The sequence below is a fragment of the Mixophyes fleayi genome, chromosome 5 (genome assembly GCF_038048845.1).
Source record: "Mixophyes fleayi isolate aMixFle1 chromosome 5, aMixFle1.hap1, whole genome shotgun sequence".
Classification (NCBI taxonomy): domain Eukaryota; kingdom Metazoa; phylum Chordata; class Amphibia; order Anura; family Limnodynastidae; genus Mixophyes; species Mixophyes fleayi.
Genome location: NC_134406.1, coordinates 261618709 through 261636378, shown reverse-complemented (window position 1 = coordinate 261636378; position 17670 = coordinate 261618709). Strand labels below are relative to the sequence as shown.

Sequence of the window (17670 nt, the reverse complement as noted above, 5' to 3'; positions counted from 1 at the left end):
TCAATGAGTCTCTCAGGTCTGCGTATTTCTCTTATGGGTCTTTCACACAAAGTCTGTGTATCGTCAACCATGTTGGACCTTTCTTCCATCATGGTTTGTTCACCATTATCAAGTCCATCATACATGTCAGATGAAGGGTATTCTTCAGTCGTGTTGCCATCACTATGGTTGGGTTGAGATCTTAAATCGACCCGATTTCTTCTTACTTCTGTTCCACGATCTGTACGTACAATATAAGATCTTGGTGCTACTTGTGCTTGCACAATACCTTTCTGCATCCAAATGCCTTTCTCATGATCTCGGAGACGGACTTGGTCACCTGATCTTAGATCAGATAAGCTTTTTGCTCGCCTATCATGGTACAGTTTCTGTTTCTCCTGTTGACGTACCTTACTCAGTCTCACCAATGCTGAGTTATGCGTATTAAGCAGTTCGTCACTTATCGGAAGATTTGCTCTAATCCTCCTTCCCATCAGCATTTGTGCAGGAGAGAGTCCATTCTGTAAAGGTGTACTGCGGTAGATTAAAAGACTTTTGTAGAAATCTTCTTTGCCGTCTTGTGCTTTTTTCATTAGACTCTTTACAGTTTTTACTGAACTTTCCACCAACCCATTTGACTGTGGATAGTGGGGACTCGATGTTGCATGGACAAATTCCCACTCTTCAGCAAACTGTCTAAATTCAGCGCTGGAAAACTGAGGTCCATTGTCAGTGAACACTTCCATAGGAACACCATGCCTTGCAAAGATTGACTTCATGCAACTGATTACGGCTTTACTAGTAGTTGTAGGTAGAGTCTGCACCTCAGGGTAATTAGAATAATAATCAGTCACGACAATGTGTGTTTTTCCAATACAATCAAACAAATCTGCGCCTACCTTCTGGTATGGTCTCTCTGGCACTGCATGAGGACTCAGCGGCTCGACTTGTTGCTTTGGTCTGTACGTAAGACACAGTTCACATGTAGCTGTTGTCTGTGCTATGTCCTGGTTCATTCTTGGCCAATACATCACTTCACGCGCCCTCCGTTTACATTTCTCTTCTCCTAAGTGGCCTTCATGTATCTTGCACAGCATAATTTTTCTTAGTCGTGCAGGTATAATAATTCTATTGCCTTTGTAAATAATACCATTGACAACCGTAAGGTCAGTGCGGTACATCCAATAATCATGAATAGACAGTGGGCACGCATTTTTTTCTGCTGGCCATCCTTTCAGAATGATGTCTTGTAACACTTTCATTGTGATGTCTGTCTCTGTTTCTTTTCTTATCTGTTCTTGTCTTGCAAGAGACACAGGTAGAGAAGCTACAATCAAATTAACATATGCTTCTATCTCTTTATCCATCAGACTTTCAGAACCTTCACTTTTGTTCACAGCACGGGAAAGTGTGTCAGCAATGTACATGTATTTACCAGGACAGTACAGCAATTGGACATCATATTTCTGTAGTCTTATAAGCATTCTTTGAATTCTCATGGGACAGTCATGTAACGATTTAGCCATGATAGCTACCAATGGCTTGTGGTCAGTTTCCACTGTAAACGCTTGACCATACACAAATTGATGAAATCGCTCACATGCATATGTGATTGCTAGAAGTTCTTTTTCTATCTGAGCATATCTTGTTTCAGCACTTGTCAATGCTCTTGATGCATAGATTACCGGTTGCCATGTATCCTCATGTTCTTGTAACAACACTGAGCCTAGGCCAAATTGCGAGGCATCTGCTGAAATTCTTATACTTTTTGTAGGATCAAAGAATCTTAGTACCGGTTGCTCTGTGATGGTCCATTTCAAGTTTTGCCAACTTTCTTCTTGTTCATGTGACCACATCCACTCATTATTTTTGTCCAACAACCATCTTAGAGGTGCTGTTTGTTCGGAGAGTTGAGAAATAAACTTTTCCTAAGTAAGTAATCATTCCTAGGAATCTTCTCACGTCGTCTTTGTTGTTAGGACGTTCCATGTTTATTATGGCTGATATTTTCCTCGGGTCAGGCTTCACACCTTCCTCCGAGACCACGTCACCCATAAAGGTAAGTGTTTTCACACCAAATTCACATTTGTCCTTGTTCAGCTTTAGATTCACCTTCTTGATAAGTTCCATTACTTGTCTCAGTCTAGAATCATGTTCTTCTTTTGTAGATCCCCAGACAATAATGTCATCCATCATTGTTTCAACACCTGGAATGTGTTCAAAAATCATGTGTATCCTTTTGTGATATACTTCTGGAGCAGACAATATCCCATATGGTAGTCGAAGGAATCTGTATCGACCTTCTGGGGTATTAAATGTACACAGCATTGAGCTGGCTTCATCTAGCTTCATTTGCCAGAATCCTGAAGATGCATCCAATTTACTGAACCATTTTGCTCCCGCAAACTGTGACATGATTTCATCTCTGGTTGGTAGTTTGAAATGTTCTCTTTTAATAGCCTTATTTAAATCTCTTGGATCCAGACATATTCTGAGTTGTCCATTTTTCTTTTCAACAATTACTAAGGAGCTCACCCATTCAGTAGGCTCATCAACTTTCTGTATCACACCCAAAGCTTCCATGCGGTTTAACTCCTGTTTTAGTTTTTCTCTCAGCGCAAATGGCACTTTTCTACAGGGGTGTATCACTGGAGGAACTTGCGTGTCTAGATTTATCTTATGCTCGCCAGGCAGACAACCTAAACCTTCAAACATGTCTCTGTATTCTGTAAACACTGATTTGCATTCACTGTTAAAGGAACAATCCATTCTTTCTTGTCTGTACTGCAAAGTTCAATACAATTCACAAAAAAATCTTCAGACGTAGCTTGTTCAACGGCATGCACTTTGTTTGTTTCACTATTGGTTCTACAGCATTTGGCAAAGTGATTAAGTCCACCACATTTCATGCAGGTTTTACCATAAGCAGGGCACATTTTAGGATTGTGAGTATTTCCACATCTACTGCAGATTTTCCTATTAGATTGCATTTTAGACTGCTTCATTTTAGAGAATGGTGGTTTGCTTGGCTCTGTTTTCTTCACCACATGTACAGTAGTATCAGATTCCTTGTGTAACTGTTTGGCTTGCAGTCTGGTCATTTCTGTAGATCTGCACATAGTCATTGCCTTGTCAAGTTCTAGGTCTTGCTCTCTCAGCAATCTTTCTCTGAGTCCATTATCAGGTATTCCACAGACAATACGATCTCTAATCAGTGAGTCCTTTAAATCACCAAACTCACAGGTTTTGCTGAGTGATTGCAGTTCTGTAACATACTGATCAAATCCTTCTCCAGACTTCTGATCACAGGTGAAAAACTTATATCTTTCATATGTCACATTTTTCCTTGGCACAAAGTAATCTTCAAACTTTTGCATTATAGAAGATAGCACCATATTCTGCCCTTCAGCAAACTGAAAACTGTAATAAATGTCCAGCACATCCTCTCCTATCACATGGAGGAAGATGGATGACTTTGTTTTATCCTCCATTGCATCAGCTCCACATGCAGCAAGATATATATTAAACCTTTGTTTAAATCTTTTCCAGTTTTCAGACAAGTTGCCAGACATGAGCATGCCTGCTGGAGGAGACAGCCTATCCATAGTTACTCACTGTTTGATGTGACCAGAGCACAAGACAGATATTCAGACACTGCGTGTCACAGCTTTACAGACTTCTGCAGGATCCTTTCACACTCTGAGCTCTAGCAGTCTAGTTAAAACTTCTTCTGACACCATGTTTTGTTAATATACTTGTAAATCAGTTCATCAGGACACTGAAGCATGGGTGGGCACTGCTGAGCTCTTTATTCAGCCATTTGCAGACTCTGGGTACATTGCACACTGGCCACACCCACTTCCCAGCATTCCCCATGGTCTTAGGGACCATCACTAAAGATTCAAGCTTAAACATATAAGGGAGTGTCTACAAACATTAAGCATATCTAATGCAATAACATCACAATGCTGGCCAACTTTCCCTGTCTCCCCTCCGCGTCCTGAAGCCCCACTGGGATTCGGGAGAGTGCCGGCGCTTCCAGGAGAGCAGCCACGTATGTAAATAATTGGGGTTTGTTTGTTTGTTTAACAAAAATGTGCAAAGTGAGAATGATGTTGCCTCTGAAACCTCTCTGTCCTTATGTGATCTTAAAAATGAAACATTATACACCACATAGAAACTGCGAAGAGTCATATTATAAATACCATTGCCTTGCTATTGGACACCATCGTGACAACACTAGATACGGCCCAGCATGCAATGTTTCTACAGATCTCAAGAGGAACATCTACACGGGTTGGCGTTTGTTCCTCGGATTATTAAAGGGGATCCATCCAGCAGTCTTGTGATACATTATGTGTCACTGCAGGCAGTTACCATGAGCTAACACTTTTTTGCATCATCACGCAGCGGTAGGAAGGCCGTGATATCACAAAACGCGTAGTGGCGCCTTAGTCCTTCCCTCTACGCCTCCCATCCAGTAGGATGGCAGATTTACCAATGGTTGGGGATAAATCAGCCACATTTCTTTGGACTCAAAACTAAAATAATCATCTGTACTTATTGCATTGTTTGCAATAAAATATGTCTATCAAATGTATACATTGTGCACTATAAGGTGCATTAAGAGATTTCTTTTTAAAATAAGTTAGTTATAAAAAGTGTCTTAAAGCCAGACAGAGTACATGCATACAGCAAAAGCCACACAGTGTGAGATGAGATACTAGAGATATCCGGCCATTCAGCACCGATACCAGATCAGTAAACCCTGTTAGTGTGTGGTCTACAGAGGACTACTCACACAGATAGCGGTCTTATTGGACATGATCATAATACAATTCTATTACACTATATACAGACATAGGACACTACACCCTCAGCAATTGTTGGACAAATCATGAGAGATTTCTGGACCCCAAAACTGCATTACTTCCACAAGACTCTTAAGCTGGGTACACACTACAGAATTTTCCACCAACTTTTTATGCCGAGCGATTTTACATGCGATCGATGGTCCGATTGCTCGGTCCATGGACTGCATACACACTAGCCTTGTTTTAGAAGATAAAGAGAAGAGCGGACGTCCCTTTAGCGACTTTTTACAGCCATGTTGTCGTGAGCAACGATTGCAATTTCGTACACATTGGTTGGAAGTTTATACACACTACATAACGGAAACGAGATTGGAACGAAAATATTTAACAGTACGACCAACCAAATGAGGCGACAATCGTCCATTTGGGCAGACTTTCGACCATCGTGTCGCTACACACACTGACCCGACTTTTGAACAAGCGGTCGTATGTCGGCTGGTTGAGCTGATTGTTGGACGAAAACCCTGTAGCGTGTACCTAGCTTTACCCACTGGCGTTGCTTTTGTGTCAAACAAATGTAAGCACAAACCAGATAACTGCTATACCTTTGTGCCAGATAAGAGTTTGGAGTGCAATTCACATGCAGTTGATATGAACTGGACGTGTTTGTATGCAGAGAAACATTGTGTCCAGTGGCTCCTGTTAACCCCTAATGAGTATGTACACAATATCCCCCATAGAGATTAATGGACTTTTTCAAGTGTGCGGACCTGCTTTGAATACACTGAAATGGAGCAAACAGCATCCCAGAAAAAAAAAAAAAAAAAGAGAGACTCAGAATAGGAAATAATAGCATAGAATATTTATATATATATATATATATATATATATATATATATATATATATATATATATTATATATATATATATATATATATATAATATATAATATATAATATAATAATAGCATAGAACAGGTTTTATTTTCACATCCGGGTGCATAAGAGATTTTTTTAGCTGTGACTTTTTCTAAGCTACGAATCATTGATTATTTTTAAGTGTTTTCTAGCTGACTACTAAGCACTGCATTCATTAATGTGCCCAAGATAAGTGGTGTTTAACTGCAGTGATTATGGTAACTATATCCAACAACTCTCCTATCAGTGGTATAATCCTGGTTCCTATGCCAAAAAAGGCAGACTGTGGAGTTGTGACTGTGCAGATCCACAATGAGGTCTGGCCGGATTTGTGTATGACCTAGAATGCCCCTATTATGTTAAATATGTAAATTCAGGTACACGAAGCTGAACGTGAAAGGAACAGCAGCATTTTACTTACACATCAAGTTTACTTTTTAAGGGAAAGCTCAAAGCTCTAGTGGTGGCTTAGTGGTTAGCATTTCTGCCTCACAGCACTGGGGTCATGAGTTCGATTCCTGACCATGGTCTTATCTGTGTGGAGTTTGTATGTTCTCACCGTGTTTGTGTGGGTTTCCTCTGGGTTCTCCGGTTTCCTCCCACACTCCAAAAACATACTGGTAGGTTAATTGGCTGCTATCAAATTGCCCTTAGTCTCTCTCAGTCTGTGTATGTTAGGGGATTTAGATTGTAAGCTCCAATGGGGCAGAGACTGATCATCATCATCATCATCACCATTTATTTATATAGCGCCACTAATTCCGCAGCGCTGTACAGAGAACTCACTCACATCAGTCCCTGCCCCATTGGAGCTTACAGTCTAAATTCCCTAACATAGACAAACACTCACACATAGACACAGACAGACAGCAAGGGAGAGACTAGGGTCAATTTTGATAGCAGCCAATTAACCTACCAGTATGGGTTTTTTTTGGAGTGTGGAAGGAAACCGGAGCACCCGGAGGAAACCCACGCAAACACAGGGAGAACATACAAACTCCACACAGATAAGGCCATGGTTGGGAATCGAACTCATGACCCCAGTGCTGTGAGGCAGAAGTGCTAACCACTAGGCCACTGTGCTGCACTGATGTGAACAAGTTCTCTGTACAGCGCTGTGGAATTAGTGGTGCTATATAAATAGATGAGGATTCAAAATGAGAATAGCATAGTAAGCTCTTGCTCTTGTCCTCCACTGATTCTACAACAGGATGTTTTGGTTTTTTTGTCTAAACTCTGTTACACCTGTGCTCCAACAGGGAGATATGGAAAACATGCACTGGATTTGGGAATCCCTGCCTTAGCCCATACTGTATAAAGTAAGGTAAAGAGAGTAGTTTTAGCAAGGCTGTAATTTCCATGTTTTGTGTCTGACAATCTTGTACTAGTTTCTTTGTGATGTAATACAGATAGCACAAATAACCCACAATCCTCCATAGGACAAATACTCATTCAGTAATATCAGGTTCCCCTTCTGCTTTTACACTGCACTGTCACAATCCTCCCAATCTACGGAGCGCGGGGTCTGAACCATGGGAAAGGTACTCAGACACCCGATAAATTCCAGTGCACAAAGTGAAAGCTGACCCCAAGCTCATTATTATATTTCTCGCCCTCAGTAGACAAGTGAATAAACCTGTAAGTCAGGATTTGTAATTGCTGTACATACACCCATTTTATCTTATTTACACCCTGTGTAACTGATGTAATAAGATATCACTGGGGATACATAGGAGAAACTATAGTTGGGGAGGTAAATTTACATTGAAGCTTTTACAACAAATTACTGCAGACACTTATCAGTGCCCCAATTATGTTAAAGTGAAATTTATTATTGTGAAATCGCCCCTTTCTCAGGCAAAAACCTGAGTTTTCACACAAGTTAGGGCTTCTCCTGATACATTGGGAGGTGACCGACAGTAGCTGTCAGCGGTAGACACCTCTGGTGATCAGACTTGCTCAGTTTTACAGAGTGCCTATGTAAGATGGCGATAGCGCTGGATACCAAGGAAATATATATTTATCCATTATTGTTTGTCAATATGTCTTTCAAATTGCTCTCAATCTGTGTGTTTTTGTTGTTAAGACTACACAGCCTGGCTCTTTTCTGTGATGTCTGCAGGGTAAATGACCTGTGTAAACTGGACCACCGATATATAATATCTTTGTTCTATTTTTATTTAAACACTTCGATAAAAAAAACAAAAAACGTCTGCATACACCACAAGGACAGACTTTTCATGCTGTAAATAAGGTACATTTCATGCAGAGAGATACATCCATTCAATTCTTATCCGCTGCAAACAAATTTTGATTATGTAAACATGTTTACGGATGGTGCAATGCTTGGTCAATAATGTCCAAACCTTGTCACTGCCGGTACTGCAACGTCTTACAAGATAATAGTAAAAACAGCAACAACAACAATAATAACAAATAATAATAATAATAATAATAAATAATATTTCAAACCATAAGTATTTTTTGGGGGGCTTAAACAAAATAAAAAACAGATTTGCATGAATCTAAATTTCCATAGGATGAAGAATATTTACTCACTAGCCTACACAACAGGTATAATATACATATGTAAAGTGTGCTGTGACTTTCAAACATACTTGCCAACTTGTATCACCTCTCTTCTGGGAGGTCATGAAAGGGAGGGGGGATAACTTGTATTAAAACAGTCCCCAAGTCAGACTAGACCAAGCAGTATATTAGAAAACTTTTTTAGAACTTTGGTTTCAGTTCATTAGATAATGTTGTGTGTGTCTAGTTAGGCATTTGTTGATAAGAATATATTTTGTTCATCCATTGTCTCGGACACTGGTCTTTAGCATATTGCAGTGAAAGGAAGGGAGTGGTGCATTAAGAAAGCAATCTCCTATGTTAACATTAGAAAGGTCTATTAAACGGTGAATAAAATATAGATATACACATAGTTATGCAACGGTCATATTGATTTTGAATTAAATCAACCACAGCATCCTAGCACTGGGAAATACTTACATGTCTAGGGGCCGTTATGGCAATCCTGATACGGAGATCGAGGTATGAAGAGAGTAGCTGTCAACTATTTTAAATAGGGGAATCTTTAAATCCGACAAAAACTCTCTTTTCCACCTGAGAAGGGGCTTTGCTTCCGTTCTTAAATAGACCCCTTAATCCCCATCTTACTGCTTGACTCTACCCCCCTACTCACATTCATCATGGTCCTCACTAGCATACTCACTCATGTAGACAGGTCACGGGCCACCTACAAGATCGTCTCACGCATCCTGAAATACTTTGTGCTGCTGTAACAATTCCAGTTACCTGATAAGTCAACCCGTAGCCATTGTCACACTTACACCAAAACAGGGCACACACGCAGACAAACAGGAGTTTGAGGATGAAATAAAATTCATAGATAAGGGGTCAAAAGGTGCAAGTAGTGAAGAAAAGGAAAAGTGAACAAACAATATCCAACAGAGCACAATTCCTGTTATTGGACTGCCCTGGGTGCCTATAATTATGGCTAGCGTGGTGGCAAAAGGACACCTATGGGACTGTGAAAAGAAAGGGGTGATTGTTGGGGAACCTCTGCTAGGAGCTTCAGTGACCAAGAGAGCTCAACTTGACTTGGAGTCAGCATGGAGGTAAAAACTATCAGCAAAGAGCAACAGTGGGTTGAGGCATATAATCCAGGGGGTAAATGTATCAAGCGGATAGTTTTCCGGTAGGTTTGAAAAACCAATCAGATTCTAGCTATCATTTATTTAGAACATTCTACAAAATGATAGCTAGAATCTGATTGGTTGCTATAGGCAACATCTCCACTTTTCAAACCCGCCAGAAAACTCTCACCTTGATACATTTACCCCCAGGATTGGGATATCTGTGCATTAATTAGAAGTGTAAGGAAAAACAGGCAGCAACTGACCGCAGATTTCAACCTGCCGCAGTTTAACCAAAAGCAGTCCGATGAGAATTCCCCACAGCAGAAGAGCATAGTCGATTTGCGATTTCAGTTGTGCAGAGATCACAGACAATGGACTACTAAGCGGTGGAGGAAGATAATATGATCCCTTCACTATGTTCTGGGACAAGTTCGAGTGTGATGTTAACCCAAAGAACTCTACAGTCCAGAGTGCCTGTTTCCAACAGTGAAGGGTGAAGCATTCTGGTGGTTCCATAACATTGTGGGTTCTTGGCATGGTTTGGTTAGTTTGGAATAGTGATGCAATACTATTTTCGAACTATGTAATTTTAAAAATAGTTTTAAAACTTTTTAGTGGAACTGAAGCCCGAATCTTTGTTTTCAGCTCCACTGCGTATGTGAATGCCGGTAAATCTGCCCATATGGAAATGGTAGATAAAAAAAAATCCTATGCCCGGATCAGTCACATATTGATAAATATGCCTTTGAATGTTTAGCAATATGAAATCGCACTTAGAACATACCTGACAACTCTCCCAGAATGTCCGGGAGACTCCCGAATTCCGGGTAGGTCTCCTGGGTGAGCAGGCCATCCTCCTGTATCCTGCACACTTCCTAGTGAAGTGGGCAGAATGGGAGCCTCCATTACATGATTTGCGGTGAAATGCGTTAATTTGTCCACACGACAAAATTATACTTTCGCGTCCGGAACCTGCCGGCTGCGAAGAATGGAAAGTTGGTAAGTATAATCTAGAACTATATATACACAGCGGTGGGCAAAAAATGAAGGATTCAGCCAGGAAGTCAAACCAGCTGGATCTTCAAACAAGCCAAGGTCAATGTGCATCTATGGAACATCCTCCCTCGTACAACAAGACTTTCCTCTAACCTCCAAATCTTCAAGTGTTCCATAAAAATTCACCACTTTAGACAGGCTTCTAAAATTCCTGAATCACCTTGTTAACCTCCCTAGGTTATCCTTCCCGATTACCAGCTCTCTACATAGTTGACCCAAAACATTTATTATTCTCCTTCTATACTCAACCCTCCAACATCCATACCAACATTACCGTGTGACCAGATCATATAGCCTCACTAAACACTAGTTTTACTTCGCAATCTGGCTGGACCAATATGCAACATGTGCCACTTAATCTCATGTATTAAAACACCTATTTTCCTTTAGATTATAAGATTGAAATCAGGGCCCTCTTACCTCTTTGCCTGTCTGTTAATATATGATCTTGGTTTACTTTTGTGTTTGTTCCTAATTGTAATGTGCTGCAGACTAAGCTGGCACTGTATAAATCAATGTCAATAAAGAATAATTGTGGGCAGCACGGTGGCGTATTGGTTAGCACTTCTGCCTTACAGCACTGGGGTCATGAGTTCAATTCCCGACCATGGCCTTATCTGTGAGGAGTTTGTATGTTCTCCCCGTGTTTGCGTGGGTTTCCTCCAGATGCTCCAGTTTCCTTCCACACTCAAAAAAACCCAAAACATACTGGTAGGTTAATTGGCTGCTAACAAAAAATTTATCCTAGTCTGTGTGTGTCTCGTGTATGTATGTTAGGGAATTTAGACTCTAAGCCCCAATGGGGCAGGGACTGATGTGAGCGAGTTCTCTGTACAGCGCTGCGGAATTAGTGGCACTATATAAATAAATGGTGATGATAAATGGAAAGGAGTGCCAATAGCCATTTTTGTAAGTGCGTAGGCTACCTGGCTCCAGCGTGATAGACATTTCTTTCTCACTGGCTACTGAATTCTGTTGCCCCCAAGCTAGACCTAGAGAACCATTAGATACACATTATTTCTTCTGCTTTATTTTCCCACAACTCCCAAAGATTGGGGGGCTTTTATGGATGATATTGTACCTGTACACCACTGAGCTTAGTAGTAAAGCAACCTATGAATCTGTAGATTTTCCACCTGGTTATTAAACATGACAAGAGACTGAGAATTAACACCATTCTTTATCCCTCTAAATAGCTCAGCCTCTCCCTGTCACTAAGTCCGTTTTATACAATACACTACAACTAGTTAAGCTGCCTTCAGGAAATCACCTGCCCTCCTCAAGCTAAGTCATGGTGCCCTGCCCTAGGAAGCTGGCGACATCCGCGGTCACAGACAGATTCTTGCTAATCAAGTTTCTTTTCACTTAAAAAAAATATCAACAACAAAACAAGTTATCGCCATGACACCAATGTAAACAGAGTATTTAAACAAAAACCCTCTGATGGTGTCATTTACTATGCATTTTTTTCATGCCTGAAATACCCACATTGAAAACAAAATAAAAATAACAGGTCAGCTTTTGGCCTGGTAGAGATTACAGGCCTCAGTCATTAAGGAGAGCAAAGTAAAAAAAAAAAAAAAAAGGAGTAACTTTGCATTTGGCAAAACCATGCTGCATTGGAGGGAGAGGTAAATTTAAATTGTGGGGACAGATTTATAGATGGGGAAGGACATGTACTAGATCAACTTAAAATTTCAGTGTATAAATAAAGCTATCAAGTATTTGTGTGCTATATGAAAAAACAGTCAGTATTTAACTTATGTGCAAAATAATAAACCAAGGTGCACCCCTTGCATTGTAACATGGTTTGTCCCGGAGAACATTTACTCCTTTTTTTGCCTTACTCTCCTTAATGCCCTACATCTGTAACACAATAAAAGACGTGGACGTTTTGGAGCAAACACAAATAGCATTGTTAAAGCATAGAGAAATCTGATGTAATGAATATGTTATTCCGCAGCCATTCTAAAGAACACATCTAGCAGACAATCGGGCCATTTGTGGCCACGTAGAAGCAACGCATCGTCCTCTGCCCGATTGCACTTAATTAGCGTAATCAATTGCTTGCGGCCTGTCTGAGATGAGATTCCAATGGTCTTTAAGAGTTCCATCTGTGTGCGAGTTGCACTCTGGGGGGGTCGAAGCTCTAGATCATAGTTGACCACATTTCCAGAATGTCTGGGAGACTACTGAATTATGGGGGACCCAGACTACCAGGAGATCAGGTAAGTCTCCCAGAGAACGCTTGCCGGCCACAAGGTGAGGGGGAACATAACCAGACTCTACCGCTGCCTTCAACCTTTTAAGCACACTCTCAAATCCCACCTCTTTACTATAACCTATCATACCAACACCAGATACCACTCCCTCTGGGTATACTGTCAGCTACAGAACCAATTCTCTACTCCGAGTTCCACTAGCTTCTACTGTTCCAGCATTGCCCTCACCGGCTAGACTGCAAGCTCACAAGACCGGGACCCTCTCTAACATCTGCACCTTCTCCACCAACCTCACATGTACCTGTTTACGTAGGATTTGTTCTCACGATTTCTTTTAACAACTGTCTGGCACTGCAGAGTTTTGCAACGTCATGCATTGGGCAGCACAGTGGCTCAGTGGTTAGCACTCCTGCCTCACAGCACTGGGGTCATGAGTTTGATTCCCGACCATGGCCTCATCTGTGTGGAGTTTGTATATTCTCCCCGTGTTTTCGTGGGTTTCCTCCGGGTGATCTGGTTTCCTCCCACACTCCAAAAACATACTGGTAGGTTAATAGGCTGTTATCTAAAATTGACCCTAGTCTCTCTCTCTCTCTGTGTGTGTGTGTTAGGGAATTTAGACTGTAAGCTCCAATGGGGCAGGGACTGATGTGAATGAGTTCTCTGTACAGCGCTGCGGAATCAGTGGCGCTATATAAATAAATGATGATGAAATAAACATAAATGATGATTTAACATCAATAGATTTTGAATATTTTTCTTCTGCAGTGAAAGAGATTGACATACTTGTAACATTTCTAAGAGACGTCAAACTATTCAGCCCATTTGTCATAAGAATGTGACCTCTAGGTGGCACTGTTTATTGATATTCTGTTTGACGTTAGCCAGATAGTATGGCTGTTTTTATATTGTATGTTCCATAAAAATAAAATACGCAGTGGAGATCCCAGTTGTAAAACACTTTACACCTATGTATTTCACTGAGCAATTTAAAATCCCTGAAAATAAATCAAACTTATAACTAAATACACATTTCAATCACGCATAGGAGGTGCTATGAGGGGTTAAAAGAGCGTATAATCCCTGGTCTGACCCACCCTGTGATGCGATATTGGTACGATAACCTGTTGAACTTTATTCCGATATGTTATTTACATTATGTGGATGGCATCCCAGTGCCCACATAAAATATCTGATTAAGAATGTAGTAGATTGTTAAATGCAAAATACTATTCACTGCTGCCAACTTCAAAAGGAGATTTACACCACACACAGATTCACCGTTCCAAAATAAATAAACTGCACCTTTCTTTTCACATGTTACCTACTAGAGGACAATGCTTCTGTGACAAAAATCTCTCTCTCAGTTTGGGAGATTGTAAAACGATGTGAAAAGAATGCTAAAATTTCAACAGGAAAAATTTGTTTTAGAAAGAAAAATGCTGAACCTTTCAAGAAAAACCACTGCTAGTAAGAAATACATGGAATGGTCTCCCAGCCGTGGTGGTAAACAAAATGAATTCAATTCTAAAAATTATTAAATCATTATTAAAATACAATTCTTAAAAACCAACCAATGTATAAAATGTCAAAATTGGTAAACTGAGCATGATGAGGCACCTACAATATTTTCATATACACTACAGCAAATGGAACCAGAAAGGCATATTAATACTTATTAAAAATTCTTACAAGAGGAAATAAAAAGCTTATTTGCTATATGAGTAGTAAAAATTGTCCAGGACAATCTGTAACCATCCAGCTGTTGTGGAACTACATATCCCAGCATTGTCCTGCTAGCCTCTACTTGATACTACACAACGCCTGGAAGTTGCCTAGTCTGGTCTATGAAATGCAGATTGCTGTCATATCAGAAGTTAAACTAGAATAAGAATATTTACAGCAATGCACCCATAAAACATAGCACAGATGCTGAAAATACTCCTGCAAAATTAAACGTCAATCACAATATGCATCGTCCAGAATGCAGATCAGTCCATAGGTCAGAAATGTTTCTATTATGAGCAATGCCAGAAACATGAACTTCCCCAGTGATCTGCTGCTGCAGGTGCTGTACTTACTATTTCCAGGCAGACAAAGGCTCCCGTGTATGTCCTGAGGACCTCTGGCCCAGTGGGCAAGCTGACAGAGGCTGCAGGGTAGGAGAGGGCAGCGGGGCTGGGGACCGGAGGGACTCCCTGTTCAGCCATACTGAGCTTGGTGTGACGTCCAGGTAACACAGTGCAGGATGCACCAGAACAGGTAGATTCACCTGGGCAAGTCATGTGATCACCATGTACAGCCCCACCCAGCCCTGCTAGTCCTTTGTGCTGGATTTAGGTCCCAGCTTTGTGACAGGAGGGGAGGGGAGAGATGACATCTAAAACGATTAAATGAAACCACTGCAGCTATTGTAAATGAAAGTACTATGGGAAATGCCAGGAAGTAAAACTTTATCCCCTCTGCTCAGTTCTACCCTGTGCTACTTTGCTGCATGTTCTGCACAGGATAAAAGCATCTTGCATGGGTGTGAAAAGAGCGATTATTGCAGACCACATCACCTGTAGCTCTCCAGGTGATGTGAAACTACAATTCCCAGCATACCCTGCAAGCTATTGGATGGCTTTCTGCTGGCAGAACATGCTGGGGTTTGTAGTTTTACAACACCTGGAGAGCCATAGGTTACCCAAACCTGGATTATTGATTTCTATAGCAGTGAGTAAGCGCCAACACTTTTCACACTTGATGCACAATTAGAAATCAATATTTTTTTTAATTTCTTTATTCCTATATCATTACTGTTCTATTTAAATTTGGTGAGGTAGTAATTCAATTTGATGATCCTTTAAAATGTTTCTGGTCTGTCTTTTGTTATAGTATGCATTTCTCTCAGAATCACAGTGTCTATACATTTATTTTTTTTAGACTTACATATATAGACGCTATGGTATCACGCCAATAAAAAATATTTCACACAATTTAAAAATAAAATGTGCGCCCACTGGTCAGCCTCTAACTGCTTCCACAAACCATTATATAAAAGAAACACCAAGGGGTATATTTACTAAACTGCGGGTTTGTTAAAAATGGAGATGTTGCCTTTAGCAACCAATCAGATTTTAGCTGTCATTTTGTAGAATGTACTAAATAAATGATAACTAGAATCTGATTGGTTGCTATAGGCAACATCTCCACTGGTTGTATAGTACCCAATCCGGCATACACACTACATGGTCGGAAGGTGATTGGAACAAGATTATTAAACAGAATGAGCAACCAAATGAAACGGCGATCGGCACTTTGGGACGACTGTCGTTGATCGTGTAAGTATACTCACTAACACGATATGTGGCCAAGCGGTTGTATATCAGCTGATTGGCCTGATAATTGGCTGAAAATCCTCCAGTGTGTACCTAGCCTTAGGCAGTTTTAGGGCTAGATTTACTAAGCTGCGGGTTTGAAAAAGTGGGGATGTTGCCTATAGCAACCAATCAGATTCTAGCTTTCATTTATTTAGTACTTTCTACAATAAGACAGCTATAATCTGATTGGTTGCTATAGGCAACATCCCCACTTTTTCAAACCAGCAGCTTAGTAAATCTAGCCCTTAAGTGTCATTTGCATGCAATTGCGTTCATTGGCATTTGTGGGCATACGCAGAATTATTTTTTTACGCACTATACGCTACACAAACAGATGGAGGTCCCAACAAGAATCTGACAAGAAGAAACAACTTAATCCATCTTTACTTAATAGGATGGAACATGCTCTATAATATGTTTATGCAACGCCATGATAATGCAAGAGTGTGCAATTGTGTACAAAGTACCTGGAGTTACGTTTTAGTTGGAGTTTTGTTTTAAATTTTTTGTGTTTTCCACACTCAAAAAAGTCAACTAATAAACGTGATTTGAAAAAAATAAATAATAATTTAACCTCATTGAAAGAATTTTCTCTTTCTGCAAAATAATTTGGATATTTTAGTGTAATATCTACAGTTTTCTATGGACTGGGATATGTATGCTCATTAGACCTTTAAAGCTGCGGACAGCCCAGGCGCCTCTATTTCTGTAGCAAAGCAAAAAAGTAACAGGACAAACATGTTTTTATGTTAGCACATACATATATAATATGTGTATTACATGGTAGTTTAACTTCAGAAAGGGCGTGTATTGTACTTCAAGCGACATGTCACCATTCCTCAAAAACTGCATTTTTCTTAATAGTAAACAGCAGATAGTGGTTAAAGTGAAATTATAGTATATGACATGCATTTCCTTCTATGTCCTTCCCCAAATATATGAGATTTCAGGGTGAGATAGGTAGAATACTGTATATGTAGCAGATTATGGTCATAGAACACCACATCTATTAATCTCACTGCCTGACAAGTTTCTCAACATAATTGGGGACATTTATAAATGAATTATCTCTCAATTATGACTCATGATAGAGCACCATATTTATAAGGCATTCACAAAGGGGCGGGTTTATTTCTACAACAATAGCACTTGTAACTAAAAAACAATATTAAGCACTTGCTCTACGACAGGTCAGAACGGGTGTAGGACAAGCTCATTGCAGTTTTTATGCATTATAGAAATGTCCACAAATGTATCATTGATTTCCTCTATGACGGTGTGGACAACTCCTTATAAAAAACTAAAATGATGTTTCCAAACTTACTGAGATGAACAGAATGGATGTAGTGTAGTTATTTTTAGACTAGCACAACCTTTATTTATTTTCTTTCCACAAGATCATCATCACCATTTATTTATATAGCGCCACTAATTCTGCAGCGCTGTACAGAGAACTCATTCACATCAGTCCCTGCCCCATTGGGGCTTACAGTCTAAATTCCCTAACACACACACACAGACTACGGTCAATTTGTTAGCAGCCAATTAACCTACCAGTATGTTTTTTGAGTGTGGGAGGAAACTGGAGCACCCGGAGGAAACCCACGCAAACAAGGGGAGAACATACAAACTCCTCACAGATAAGATCATGGTCAGGAATT

At 40.2% G+C, this 17670-nt stretch overlaps 1 protein-coding gene across 1 annotated transcript in view; it reads right to left on the bottom strand.

The window, feature by feature from the left end:
• The window catches only part of MAL2 (mal, T cell differentiation protein 2), a 37300-nt gene extending 22283 nt beyond the window's left edge, over positions 1-15017 (bottom strand). Inside the window, exon 1 of the mRNA XM_075213994.1 lies at positions 14729-15017. Coding sequence (XP_075070095.1) covers positions 14729-14932 — 204 coding nt within the window. The 5' untranslated portion in view covers positions 14933-15017. The remainder of the gene's footprint in view (positions 1-14728) is intronic.
• Between the last annotated feature and the right edge of the window lie 2653 nt (positions 15018-17670).